The sequence below is a fragment of the Dreissena polymorpha genome, chromosome 11, assembly GCF_020536995.1.
Source record: "Dreissena polymorpha isolate Duluth1 chromosome 11, UMN_Dpol_1.0, whole genome shotgun sequence".
NCBI classification, from domain to species: domain Eukaryota; kingdom Metazoa; phylum Mollusca; class Bivalvia; order Myida; family Dreissenidae; genus Dreissena; species Dreissena polymorpha.
The window spans coordinates 44643491-44659125 of NC_068365.1; the positions used below are offsets into that span (position 1 = coordinate 44643491).

General features: G+C 34.9%; 1 protein-coding gene across 1 annotated transcript in view; it reads left to right on the forward strand.

Moving 5' to 3' along the window:
• LOC127850127 (tumor susceptibility gene 101 protein-like) overlaps nucleotides 1–15635 on the forward strand; it is a 31470-nt gene that overhangs the window by 6905 nt on the left and 8930 nt on the right. Inside the window, exons 3-6 of the mRNA XM_052382917.1 lie at nucleotides 3315–3399; nucleotides 5605–5670; nucleotides 6431–6594; nucleotides 14570–14840. Coding sequence (XP_052238877.1) covers nucleotides 3315–3399; nucleotides 5605–5670; nucleotides 6431–6594; nucleotides 14570–14840 — 586 coding nt within the window. The remainder of the gene's footprint in view (nucleotides 1–3314; nucleotides 3400–5604; nucleotides 5671–6430; nucleotides 6595–14569; nucleotides 14841–15635) is intronic.

Consider the following 15635-nt stretch of genomic DNA (forward strand, 5'->3'; position numbering starts at 1 on the left):
TATTCTTGTTTAACGCTCATCAAAGATTGACTTAAGCAAACTGACGCCAAGTATTTTCTTTAATAAAATCATTACGTGTTAGAATATAGAGAATACATGATTGGTGCCGAGATGGAGAAAGTGTATCCGGTGAGGCTTAGACAAAGAAAATATTTTTGTTCGGGCCGAACCGGGTAAACTTTCTCCATATCGACACCAACAATGTATTCGATTTATCCTGCTTCATGCCGTTGACACATTTTATCAAAGACAAATGATAAATTGACAAAACAATACAATTATTCTTGTCGAGCCTCCTACATGTACACAACACGACCGAATAACAACCGATTGTGTCACATGAAATATAATTCCACTTTTAACTGTTCCCTTTAATACTTTCCTATTAAAAATATGATTAGAAATAAAAAACGAATCGATAATGTGATTTTTTTTCTTGGTGTACAATTACGCTAGTAGCCGATATTGGTTAAATACCACACCCTTGTGTAGTGTATTGAAAATGTTTCACTCAACTATGTGTCACAGCGTGCGTAGGAATACACTACTTCCTGTTGAGCAGAGTCTGTTTCGAAACGGAAATCATTCCTTCTGAGTGGAACAAAATAAGTATAAATCCAATTCCAAAGTCAAGTAGCCTAGATGCTAGAGACCCTTTATCATACCGAGGTATTTCTTTATCTTGTGCCATGTATAAACTTTATTGTTCAATTTTAAATGATAGATTTTCAACTTGGGTTGAAAATAACAATACATTAGTTGATGAACAGAATGGTTTTAGAAAACATAGAAATACTGTTGACCATATTCAATCTCCTACAAATATTATTGATACCAGAAAGAAGTTAAAACAGTCTACCTTTTGTGCTTTTATAGATTTTAAGAAGGCGTATGATTTTATTGACAGAAGTATTTTATGGCAAAAATTGTCAGAGTCAAATATTGGTATTACTGGTAAAATGCTAACCGCAGTCAAATCTTTGTACCATAATGTATCTTCGAGAGTGAGAATCAATGGACTTTTTACTGATTTGTTTTCTGTACACAACGGTTTGCGTCAAGGTTGCTCACTGTCTCCTCTGAATTTTAATTTATTTATAAATGATTTAGCTGTCAGTATTAAAACTGCTGATAAAGGTATTACATTAGAGGGTGAGAAGATATGTATATTACTTTATGCTGATGATATTGTCTTATTAGCAAGTAAGGAAGAAGACCTTCAGTTCATATTAAATATCCTAAATGATGGGTGTTATAATAATAGTATGACTGTTAATCCTTCAAAAAGTAATGTGGTACATTTTAGACCAAACTCTGTTAACAGAACTTCATTAACTTTCACTTGTGGTGTTCATTCCCTAAATGTAGTAGATACATATACTTACCTAGGAATACTGTTGGATGAGTTTTTGGATGATGAGAAAACAGCTAAGTGTGTTGCCCAAAGTGCCGGAAGAGCTCTGGGCCTGCTCATTGCTAAAAATATAGCTATGGGAGGTATGCCATATAATGTGTTCAAACGGTTGTACGAATCTACAATTTGGCCTATTATCGCATATGGTGAAGCTGTTTGGGGAACAAGGTCATACTCCTGCATTAATGCAGTTGAACATAGGGCCCTAAGATTCTTTTTGGGGACTGGTAAATACACACCCATCAATGCTCTCTATGGCGAGTTTGGTTGGCAGCCGCCACAAGTGAAACAATGGAGGTCTGTCTCACAAATTTTACATAGACTCATGAATATGGATAATAGTAGATTTAATTATAGAGTTTACAAATTTTGTTGTACTAAAAGTAATAGAAGCTGTAGAAACTGGAATTTTAGAGTTCATAAACATTTTGAAGATGCTGAATTTGTAGACTATGAGAATGCTATCATGAATATGTCATCTAAACGTTTCTGTGATTATATTGTTAAATTGGCTATGGATAAATTTATTGTTACATGGAAAGATAGTGTACAAAACCCAGTAGGATCATCGGGTAGAGGAAGAAATAAATTAAGAACATGTGCTCTTTTTAAGACAGATTATGAGACTGAACATTACCTAAGTATGCCATTATCATATAAATATAGATCTGCTATAGCTAAATTCAGATGTGGAGTTGCTCCCATAAGATTGGAAACTGGGAGATATGAAAGTATACCTGAAGATTTGAGACTTTGTCCATTATGTAAAGAGTCTGTTGAAAATGAAGAACATGTTTTATTGCATTGTCAAGTTAACTTAAATACAAGAAAGGATCTTTATGAAAAGGCTAATGATATTAATAGTGAGTTCGGTAATCTGTCAGATATTGATAAAATGTTTTTCTTGTTATCCAATATTGAAATTGTTAAATGCACTACCAAAACCTGCCATGATATGTTAAAAACTAGAAATAACTATTTATATAATTGTTTACTTGATATACACATGCTTTGTTTGGGTCTCTGCAAAGTGCAGTGATATAATTTTATGTATAGTGATTGGAAATACTAGTATTTGGTAGGGAGTAAAGGGGGTCTGTCCGATAAATTGCTCTGTTGTTGGTGTTGAATCAATAACTTTTTATCTACTGTATTTATAATATAAGGGTGAGAACGCTCTTGTTGATTATTGGTTGACCCCTAACAATGGTAATTTACTGAAAGACTCAGCTCTATCTAATTTCATTAAGTTACAATGTTAATTTATGTACTACTTTTACAGTAGTATCTTGTGCAATTTTATTTTATATTAATTGATACTATACTTTGTTTTAATTATTATAATGTTTTAACTCTGTGTAGATAATCATTGTTAACCTGTTCACTCGTTATCTGATAATGGGTGATATATGCCTTTTTCATTTTAAACATTTATTATGTGCGTGATAATGCCAGGGTTTAACAAAATTCAGCTTTTAAGGTCCCCTTCTTTTAGAGCAGTTCTAAATTTTAAGGTTAACAATGGTAGTCTGCCTTTTATAATGTGTAAATATGCTATTACTGTTTATTTGTGTATAATAGTCTCATGTAAATCTAATTTAGATTGGCCAGTACAAGTTGCTATATTTTATGCATTGAATACCTGTTTTATATATGTTGTATAACACATGTATTGGATGAGACTTAAATAAACTAATAAACCGGATAAAACACCTTATAAGCCTTTTGACAGTTGTTGAACTTTGTACAATCAATTTACTTCTATTTAATTTTTGCTGTCAGCACGTGAGTGTATGTTAAGCAGTATGAGTTCATGTACATTAAAATAACAATTCAACAAATATTTTTTCGGCAGTTTGTCTTTTTTAATTAAATGTTTGTCGATCTGTTTACTTTTCAGTACAAACACCTAGATATTACCAAGTCAGACGTTCTTGATGCAACAAACGAATTTACAAGCTTGATACCAAAGTACGAGGACTACGGTAATGCGATATATCTAATTTCTGTCGAACAACATATACTTAAAAAATTATATGCATACAAAGGTAATGGGCAAAGTTTTATCATAGATTTTAACCCATCAGCGAATATCTGTTTATGCAGATCTGGTGATGTTAAACATACTGTTTTCAGGTATATTCCGGAACAGTTTTGTCTACGTAGATTATTGAACATATCTTACGATGCTGTATACGATTGAGTATCATGTAATCTATATATGAACACAAGCAAATTCGTTGAATTGATATCCCCCGCCAATATGCTTCTGGACACTCATACCAAGTTTCAATGAAATCCGCCAAAGCACTTCCAAGATATGGTTCTGGACACACAAAAGCATTTTTTTCACTATATAAAGGGCCATAACTCTGTTATTATCAGATGGTGTACAATGCCATTTGGCGTGCATCATCCTATTATCCATATATATATACTTATACCAAGTTTCAAAGAAATCCGCCAAAGCACTTCCAAGATATGGCTCCGGACGGACGCCAAAACAATATCCCTCCGCCTTTGGCGGGGGATAATTGAAAAATATATAGAAAATAATCGGATAAGTAACTCCATCGTTAACGCTTTATTAATAACACAATATTTCGGATTTGTTACGATGCCCTTTCTTCAGTGGTAGCTCTTGATATTATTTAAAAGTTACATAGTTTCTGATGTTAAGCTATTTTAATACCATCACAATTTATTGCATCTAATAAGCATTTAATCAAATTGTTCGAATGAATTTTTGAAAAAGTTTAGATCGAACTTGTGGTCATTTTCTTCGTTCGACAATACGAATAAGAAATAAATTAATTCTCCATAATGCAATGCACTGAAAACTAGGTGTCGGTTGCAAAGCATGCAATAAAAATTAGTGTAGTTTTGTTTAATATATCCCATTTATGTTTGTACAGTTGCACTGCAGTGGCGAAAGAGTACATGTTAATTTATACATGTGTGTGTGTGTGTGTGTGCGTGCGTGCGTGTGTTTGCGTGCGTGCGTGCGTGCGTGCGTCCGTGCGTGCGTTCGTGCGTTCGTGCGTGCGTGCGTGCGTGCGTGCGTGTGTGCGTGCGTGTGTGTGTGTGTGTGTGTGTGTGTGTGTGTGTGTGTGTGTGTGTGTGTGTTAGTGTTAGTGTTAGTGTGTGTGTGTGTGTGTGTGTGTGTGTGTGTGTGTGTGTGTGTGTGTGTGTGTGTGTGTGTGTGTGTGTGTGTGTGTGTGTGTGTGTGTGTGTGTGTGTGTGTGTGTGTGTGTGTGTGTGTGTGCGTGCGTGCGTGTGTGCGTTCGTGCGTGCGTGCGTGCGTGCGAGTGTGTGTGTGTGTGTGCGTGTGTGTGTGTGTGTGTGTGTGTGTGTGTGTGTGTGTGTGTGTGTGTGTGTGTGTGTGTGTGTGTGTGTGTGTGTGTGTGTGTGTGTGTGTGTGTGTGTGTGTGTGTGTGTGTGTGTGTGTGTGTGTGTGTGTGTGTGCGTGCGTGCGTGTGTGTGTGTGTGTGTGTGTGTGTGTGTGTGTGTGTGTGTGTGTGAATGCAGTGCAACTGTCAAAATCTGAATTAACAAAAATCGCAACAACTACTTTGTCCGCTTTATAACATTTAGTCGTCGGTGGTGTATCAGTCAATTCTCCGTATGTGTTCAGTTGAAATTAACATATGTCAGACTGTCCACATACTATAAATGTGCTCAGTTGACTGTCTACATTCGAAAATAAATATGGACATTTTATTCTCATGATTTTTCTGTGTAAAATAAATAGTTATTTCCCATTTAAAGCATATTTTAATAAAATAATGTTTGTAAACATATAAACGAATGCAGGGTTTATACATGAACAAATATTGATATTCTTCTTACCTCGACCGGAGTCTCAGATATTTGCCACCAAGCAAATTTCAACCTCTGAGCAAAAGATTGACTGATTTCGAGCAATATACTGAGTATGTGTGCAGATGAGCATATGTGCCAATCTCATTTTAAATAAGTAAGTGCTCATTTCATGAACCAATTTATTCGAAAGTGATTTAAATAAACTTGAGAGAAATGCGAAAAAGTATACAGTTAAAAAAACGTATCATTTGTTTAACTTTCGTGAGCAAGGATAACTGAATTATTATTGACTGTTTTAAACAGGAAAAGGGAGGATAGCGAATTCCTGTTTGCAGCGAACTAATTATATGGCTTACATTTAATTCCAGTTTTCACAGACGGCAGCAATTTTAAGCTCCTTCAACTCGTTGGAACGATCCCTACGACATACAACGGTTAGCACTGATATTATTATAAAGTATTATTAGTGTTTTGCTACATATCCTGCAAATTGCGAAGTTGACACTTATTAAAATAACATACTTTGCTTGAATAGTATCGAACGTAACGCCATCAAGATTTGCATTTCTACACTTTTTATTAAGCTTAGACCGTTAATCCTTCCATATTTTGATAAAAGCCCTGTGTGTTTATGTAGTGGCTATTGCTCGAGAGAAGTTTGGAAATATTCCTCATTTCACTGTTGCAAGTATGTCGATAGTTGTATCTTCATACTGTGTACTCTCTATAATACGTTATTAAACAAAAAACGATAGTACACTAAATAGAACAGCTAACAAATTGAAAACCTATCGACCATTGATAAACCAACATAGATTTATTACCTTGAAAAAATGTTTGTTCTCATTTGTGCATAATGTTATTCAACACACGACTTCTCCCTAAATTTGTTACATGTATTAAGTTTTCTTACGGTTTTAACAAAATACACATCTCATGAAAGCGATTAATGTCTAAAAGAAAATTAAATTTAATGTATTGTTATTATTTCATTGGTTGATGCATGTGTATATTACACTAATAATGCAACAGATTTTAAACTGGGTATTCGTTAACATATTTTGGAGAGAAATTAACAATGTAACTGAAACTGAAATGATCAAAGCTAATAAATAAAGCTGTAAACAAATACATGTATCGTCCAGTGATCGTCAAGGTCTGGTGTATTTTGCACTTGTATTGTTACATCGACAGGTATCGTGTACAACATCCCAATCAGGGTCTGTCTTATGGACACACACCCCTACATTGCCCCCATGGTGTATGTAACACCCTCATCAAACATGCAGATCAACCCAGGGCGTTACGTTGACCAGAACGGCAAAGTCGATTTGCCATATCTAAAGGAATGGAACTATGTGCGTAAATAATACTGTTTAATTATCATATTTTTAAAATCGAGTTGATTAAATAAAAACTATTAAGCAGTTTTATAACATTTTCTTAGGTACGAATTCTAAACCTTTTGTTTGTTAATATTTCTTTTTACAGCAGTACAATGATTCATGTTCATAGTTCATCGATAATAAATGAGCACGTGCGATTACATTACGTTACATCAAGTGATGCAAAAAGAGCTCATCGCACCACACATGCGAACAAACACATGTTGGTTTAAAGAAAAACGTCGAGACAGTAAAAATGTACTATATATATTATATTTCCATTTGTTTTCGGCAGTTTGTTTGTGTTCGTAGGCACCATGCTTTCTGAGGACATTCAAATACAATCTCCGTTTGGCGATGCAAACGACCATTTTTTGCTTCTTTATATAAATGAAGTTTTGTGTAAAATGAAGCTATATTCAATCGATTTATTTTCATAAGTCGCTTTAAAAATTCACTTTCAAGACATGCGAACATTAGAAAATTAGTTTCATAATTATTTAGATTTTGTAAATTCGAAACTTTGAAATATGTGAACAACCACACTCTTTAAATGTACGCGAACAACCACACATGCAACCTATCATATAGAAAACACATAACATAATTAAAGAATACTGTATGTACCTGACGGAGCAATCATATCCACGGTATTTATGAGCCGTTTTGTGGCAATGGTCCGGAAAATACGTTATACAGAATCAGCAGAAATAGCTTGAAGAAATAGCGTGAGGCTTTGGAGTACCAACACGCTTAAGCACACGTATTCTTAAAGTTTTTTGTCAATTTTCTTTTTTTAAATCTTGATAAATTGTATACAGAATAGTCTGTTCAAAAAGTTTTTTTTTTATTAAAATGATTATTTGTTTTTGGATTTACATGACCGAATTCATGAATTCGGGATACTAATAAACATTGTTTTTTTCGACTCAAATCGTCAATGTATCACGCATTTATTTAAAAAAAAAGATTTTCTAAATGTTAAGTGGTTGTTATATTTGATCAACTTTGGGTTAATAAGCACATACATAACTTTTTACATAACTTGTTAAAAATGATAATTAAAGCACCAGCAAGTCGACGTTACTTATAAAACAACACTAACATTTTAAACAAGGGTTATGGTCGATTAAAGATTCGAATTGACATTTTTCATCAAATTTTCTAAGAAAATATTATTTCCGTGAAAACAAACAATCAAGCGACATAAATTGGAAATACTGTTGCAAATGGTGCACCATTCCTTTTTGGCTTGGGGCGAAGCCCTTAGGCCATAGTAATGATACAAATTTCTGAGTCAGTCAGAATAGGCTGGCTGCCAAAACATCCACGAATGAATGAATTCCCAAAAGTCCGATTTACCACTTGGCGGTCATTCATGCGCAATCAAAGAAGAGGGAACTATACAAACAAATAAAGTTCCCTGCAAAGAAGTTCTTCGCAGATCTCAATAACCCGCATTGTAAATACAGAACATCACTATATAACATGACAGTGTCAGAAAACGTGTAAAAAAATATTATTGAAGCAAAATTGCTAAGCATTGGGTACGACATAGTTTTTATTATTGTTTGCATATTCATGCGAGAATAAGTTCCTCACTTGACGGTCTAGACCGAATATATACGAGTGTCTACGGAGACAGTAAGGAGAATTTTTCGGATACATTTTTTGAAAGTAATCTAATGAACTTCGTTCAATATCGCCTTCTTTCGTACATATCCGTCACTCCGAACGTTATCCGGGAATGTGCGGAAAACAACGAATATTCTATAAATACGCTATGAAATACTAAATGTAGGATCCGCAATATAAATACAAAGACAACAAATATGGCCGACATTGTACCTGACAGATTGGGTCGTTTAAAGGGATCTTTTCACGTTTTGGTAAATTGACAAAATTGAAAAAAGTTGTTTAAGATTCGCAAATTTTCGTTTTAGTTATGATATTTGTGAGGAAACAGAAATACTGAACAGTTACTATGGTCTTATATATTCATTATATGCATCTTTTGACGATTTAAAAACCTAAAAATTATAAAGCGTTGCAACGCGAAACGATTGAATAATTTGGAGAGTTCTGTTGTTGTTTAATTTTGTGAAACTACGAAGATTGCTTATATAAAGTATAAAATACGTCACTTGTATATACTTGGCAGGATGGCCGAGTGGTCTAATTGGTTTTTACTCCAGGACTCCGGGGGTCACTGGTTCGAGCCCTGCTGCGGGCTACATTTGTCCTTTTTTAAATGTTATTCTTGATTTTTTACTGGAGCTTTTTAAATCCAATGTTTACATTTATCAATATAAAGCATTTAATGACAAACTTCAAAACATGCAAAAATCTGTGAAAAGGCCCCTTTAAAGAAAAAGCCATTTGCTATATTGAAAGAGAAAGATTAATAAAAGTGTTATTATTTCTCATATTAATGTGACTGGAGTTAATGATAAACGTCAACTAATGCATGGCATTGTTGATATTTATGAAGAAAACGATTCCCGGCAATACGAATGTCAAACGCTTGAAATTTTGACCACTGTCAAGAATAACGTTTAGAACCCGTGTCACTTACAAAATTTAGTATTGTTGGTGAGCAGTTAAAGGGGATAAAGTGGATTTATGCTTGTGTGATAACTGTAGCCATGTGAACGGGTTATCGTACGGCAAAACACATCACGTAAAGAAGAGTCTTCAAATTTTCAAGAAAGGAATACCTTGTTTTGCTATCAACACAATGCTCGGAACAGGAAGGTACATGGATTATGCAATTATTTTTCAAGTATAACAGTTTCATTATTCATAATTGGAGTGAAGTAGATTTTGTAGGAAAAGTGCACCCTGTCAGTGATTTTTACCACATAATCAGGCTCATATTTGCTTTCATTTTGAAAAGAAAAATTTGCCATGTCAGGAAAAAGTTGTGTTGTAAATGCATGGAAATCAAGGACAGCATATTTGAATTTTATGACCAAGTAATGATGTTTTCCTCAAACAAACAACAAAAAAGTATATTATGTCCCAAATACTAAAATTACTATTCTGAAAATGATATGCCAATGACTGCTACTTGCGTGATCACCTAAATTATGTATTATGGTTATCCAACTTAAAATACTGCATATATTTATTATCTTTTCAGCAATGATCAACAACATTGGTGGTCCAGGAACGGTTAATTACTTTTTGTCAACACTGTATGTTCCAATGATCAACTGAACTTAAAGAACATGGAAATACATGCGGGAAGGACCATTCATCAAGTTTCTTCTATCTCCTTTATAGCAGACAGGCTTATAAGATGAAAACGAAGTAGGTATTTCACTGATTTATGTGATTGTTAATGTAGAACCAATGTTTTAAATAATAAATAAAATGTAACGTTAATAAGTTTCATATCCAGTAGGGATAATACATGTATTTGGTATTAACATTTGGATGAAGAATGTATATATGTGGTGTTTACACTTACTTATTAATCCAGTTTAAAAGGGTGTATCACATAAAATACTAGTAATGACATGCTATGTCGTGAATGTCTGAATAAATATAAACGATGACGCATATCATAATGGATTATGTCACACTTCTCATGAAACACTAATGTCAGTTCTTACTCCTATACAAGTGCTTGTGTATTTGACATCTGTATATGATTGTTTTGTTAAATAGCATGAAGAAAATGTTGTCAATTTAAAGAAACAACTTTGAGAAGGCTTATTGAAGCCAAGTAAATAAGAAAAGACCAAATTTTTTTATTTTAATAAATAAAAATGGTAAAAATTATTCATACACAATTTGCAAGTATGCATGATTTTCTTCGACTGAAACTTATTGAACTTCTTATGAACCTGTCTGAATATAACTACATGTACTAGTCAAATATCAACTTCAAAGGAACAATGATGTTATCTTTTCAGTGATACATTGTATGCTGATAACCTGTGCAGGAGGAAAATGAAACCAGACAGATTATGGACTCAAATGCAACCCAGAAAAAAGCTAGAAACTTGCAGTCACTGAGTGTTCTTGTTTACAGTCATGTGTTCAATGCTGCAACAGCATAAATATTATAGCTGGCTCTGGACTCAATCTTATGCATCTTAAAATGATCTTTGAACGCGATGGTCTCAAAAACATTTTCAAAATGAATAACTCTGACGGTCAGCCCCGGGTCACCAATGCCAAGCGTCTTTTGGAGACACTTATTCCAACCTGTCGAAGTTCTTCAAAGAACTACCATGACAATCATGTATTTGTTTTGTTTTTCATGATAAGTTTAATGTTTAATATCACTGTTACTTAATTATTAATGTTCTTATTTCCCTGTAACATTTTCAAGTCTTATTTATAGAAGAACGCATTTCACGTGCAATTTCAAACTAGGTTAGCAAATCTTACTGCACTGAGTAGGTTCCATATCACACATGATATATGAGATGTATGTATGTTTATATGTTTATGAGTTTATTATAGGCTTTCCTCTTTTTTATCTATTTATAATAATTTTTGAACATTTAGCTCATCTTTATGCTCACATATAAAAATCTCAAATCCAGTATGGCGTTTCTGGAAAAGGGGGATAACATTGATTGTAAAGCGGGAACTTTTCGTTTTCACTGGTGACCCCCATTTTTAGCTCGACTATTATATATGAAATATATATAGTGGAGCTATCCTACTCGCCCCGGCGTCGGCGTGAGCGTGCAAATGTCAAAGTTTGCGTACCACCCCAAATATTTCCTATGTGCCTTGACATATTGCTTAAATATTTTGCATACTTCTTAACCAACATTACCACAACCTAAAAACAAGAGCAGACAACTGTATCAATCATTTTGTAAGAATTATGGCCCTTTGTTCACTTAGAATATGCATATTATTAATGTTAAAGTTTGCGTACCACCCCAAATATTTCCTATGTCCCTTGACATATTGCTTTAATATTTTGCATACTTCTTTACCAACATGACCCCAACCTTTAAACAAGAGCAGACAACTGTATCAAACATTTTGTATGAAATATGGCCCTTTTTCATTTAGAATATGCATATTATTGATAAATCTATGTTAAAGTTTGCGTACCACCTCAAATATTTTCAATGTCCCTTGACCTATTGCTTTCATATTTTGCAAACTTCTTAACCAACATGACCCCGATCTATAAACAAGAGCAGACAACTGTATGAAGGATTTTTTAAGAATTATGGCCCTTTTTCCATTTAGAATATGCATATTATTGATAAATCTATGTTAAAGTTTGCGTACCACCTCAAATATTTTCAATATCCCTTGACATATTGCTTTCATATTTTTCAAACTTTTTTAACCGACATGACCCCAATCTATAAACAAGAGCAGACAACTGTATCAAGCATTTTGTAAGAATTATGGCCCTTTTTTTGTCTTAGTAACTGAATATGTTCTTAAATTTGTGTTTAGATCCACTTGATTTCTAAAGTATCAAAGCTTTTGCTTTCAAACCTCAAATATTTTCTTACTACCATGAGGGTACTGTACCTGGCAAGTTAAATTTGACCTTGACCTTTGAATGACATTGACTCTCAAGGTCACAAGAATAAATTTTAGTTAAATTGCCATAACTTCTTTATGTATGATAAGATTTCATTCATAATTTGACAATACAACACTTACCTGAATACCACAATGGACTCCACCCAAACAAAATAATATCTGCAAACCCCCCCCCCCCCCCCCCCCCCCCCCGCCCCCCCCCCCCCTCTTAAAAAAATAATGTTTTTCCTTTTTTATTTTTGAAAGATTGTCTAAAAAATGACCACACCCCACATTATACCCCCGCTCACCCCCCCCCCCTACCCAACCCAAAAAGAATATTTTTTTCTTTGAAACATGGTTAAAAAAAACCAACAAATATTTATTTACTTTATTTTTGAAGGACCGTCCAAACATCCCACCCAAGCTATTGCTATCAAACTTGAAAAAAAATCTTATTAGTTTGTTTTTTGTCTTTACAAATGTTCAATAGACTGTTGAAAATATACCTGAACTATTACCTTGACCTTATTGAATAATTTGAACAACTTCTCCATGATGGCTTATGTTATACTGTCAAGCACTCGATTAGTCGAGCGCGCTGTCCTCTGACAGCTCTTGTTTTCTTTATTTTTCATTCAAGCATACATTGTAGATGATTTCTATGTTCGAAGATTGTAATTTTCTTTTGCCATGTTTTTTTTGAGAATTTATTTATAAAAAGACTCGTGACTAGAGATTGCATTTTTTCTCGTTTTCGAAGGATGATGACATCACTTGTTTCTTAATTTTATCTTTATTCTTATTTATTTATTTTGTCACATGTTATAAACTATCATATTTGTATATATTTTGCATTTATCTATTAATACATAATAAACAAAGTGTTGTTTGTTCAAGATTTGGATGAATGAGAGTGAATTTTGTAAATAAATGGTTCACAAAAAATGGAGATTTTTTTGGGAGGTAATTCAAAAATGAAAATGTCAAAAAAAAATATTGTACGGTGAATTGTATTTAAACTGTAATGATCAATGCAGAATACCACAATACTTAGAAATATGCGAAGAAAGAAGAGAAAATCAACATGTAAACACCCTCAATCTGCGCAAAAAGCGTTAACTTTTTCATACAATTTTCTTTTCTTTCATTTTAATGAATGAGTCCCGGTATAGCTACGGTATAGAAAACCGACGCTCTGCCGGAATGCCACCGGCATTCACCGGGGCACAGCCGCGGCATGAAACGGTGAAACCGGGGCGTTGCCGTAGCTCTGCCGGGGTATGATGCCGGTATAGACACGGTGAGTGCCGGCGGTGTTACGGTATATCGGGGCTCTGCCGGGACGCTGCCGGCTTTCACCGGGGCACTATCGGCGACAACCGGGGCTATGCCGGGACGCTGACGGCTTTCACCGGGGCACTACCGGCGACAACCGGGGCTCTGCCGGGGCTTGACCGGGATAAACCGTAGCCAGTCCGGGTTGACCGGGTCTCTGCCGGGCTGTTGACCGGCTCTAACCGGGGCGGCACCGGGAAATAGTGTGACTGCGTTAAAAAATGTCTACGAATCATCTCGGTCCTCGCCGGTAGACCGGCGTTAGCAAACCGGGATGGACCGGGGCTCTACCTGCAAAAGTGAGACTTGGGCTTAAGTGGATTTTCTTTTGTATACACATTACAAAGGAAATATGAGTGTTTTCCTGATATGTTAATTATGTAATAGAAAACTATTTTAGGCTATTTAAAGGTATTTATTTGACGCCAACAATAACAGTTTTTTTGCGGCCATGTTGTTGTTGTATATCTTCACCGCCTATGTAGACGAACCTCAATCAGATCTGTAGAGTTGAACAAAAGGTTATCGTTCCCACAACCCGTATCGTGTTCTCCTCCACCGTCTATGTACACTGTAGTATATACACAACTATTGTCTTTTCTTGCAGTCTCTGAGCTTCTGCACTAAACCGCTAGGGTCAATACGTATAAATTCGGACAAAGGGAGAAATTCGGAAAAAAACATCCTAAATGCATTTAACGTCACACTAAAGCTAGTCCCAGGCCTTCAGCGCCTACAGCGCTTTGATTAAATCTCATATTGTTCAAGGAAGGAAATGCATTTTAACTCCTCGTCTCGATATTAAAATAACTGTGGTCGTTGCCTGTGTGGTCACGTGAGCTTTTTTGGTCCCTCACATTGATCCGAGATAACACATATTTATTCAACTTGCACCGTTAAGCTGTCAGTGTTTTACTCGATTTAATTCAGATTCGTTTTAAGTACATTTGTATTAACAAATGCATACAACTGTCAGTTATTTATTTAACTATTTTGTCTATAGGATGTAAAAAACTGGATTGTGTTGCACTACACTTGTTAACATATTTTAAATATATTTGATCAGCAGTGTCACAAGTCTTTGTATTACTTCCAGCCCACCTCGGACCTGTTTGGGATGCTCCAGGTCTTATCGATCGTGTTCGGAGAGCAGCCTCCGATGTATGCTCGCCCAACGGCGACCAATCAGACTTCACCCCGCGTGTATTCCCGCCCACAACCAACAAATCAGTCAATACCTCCCGTAAATGCCCGCACACAGCCATCAAAGCTGCCGCCCCCTCCCGTAAATGCCCGCACACAACCGACAAAGCTTCCGGCCCCTCCTAGATATCCCGCAGAGAGGACGCAAAACCCCCCAGCAGAAGGTAAATAAACAAAATGGTTCTGGGCGACTTTGTATTAACAAGACAAGACAAGACACTTTATTGAGACTTGTACACAGTACATCGTCTAAATAAATCAATAACATATACATACATGATGTCACGTTTTTAACATTTTGTTTAAAATTGTGTTATGGTAAGATATAGGTTAACAATACACAAAAAATTACATATATTATATATTTATACATTGCTTCATTTTACTTAGATTGACGTCTTAATGAAAAGTTATAACATTTTATTAAATGCCTAACAAGATTAGATATAACAAGTATTCGTACAGTATTACAGTGTTTAGGGGGAAAACCCTATGTAATACTACAAAGTTGTTTTCAAAAATGTATTTCTTGCTTTTAACGCATATATAACATATTTTGCCAACATTAATAGCTCATTTGTGTTATTACCATTTAGTAATTGGTGGAATTTATATACAGATGGTTTATTGTAGTAAAATGGTTATATATATTTCTTTCTGATAGTGATATATTTAGTACATTTACATACAAAGTGGAACTCATCTTCTAAATCTGATTCGTTACATAATAGGCAATACCGTTCGTTTCTTGGGGTGTTTTGAGTAGCATATCTACCAGTCTGTATTTTAAGTGGAAGAACTGACAATCGTAATTTAGTAATGTATGCCCTCAGGGATTTAGGAATATGATCAAGGTAATGTTCATATACAAAAACAGGTTTAAATACACAATACATGTCCAGAACCGGGCTGTTGTCGACAATCCTATGCCAGTCCTGGATATACATATCAATAACTCT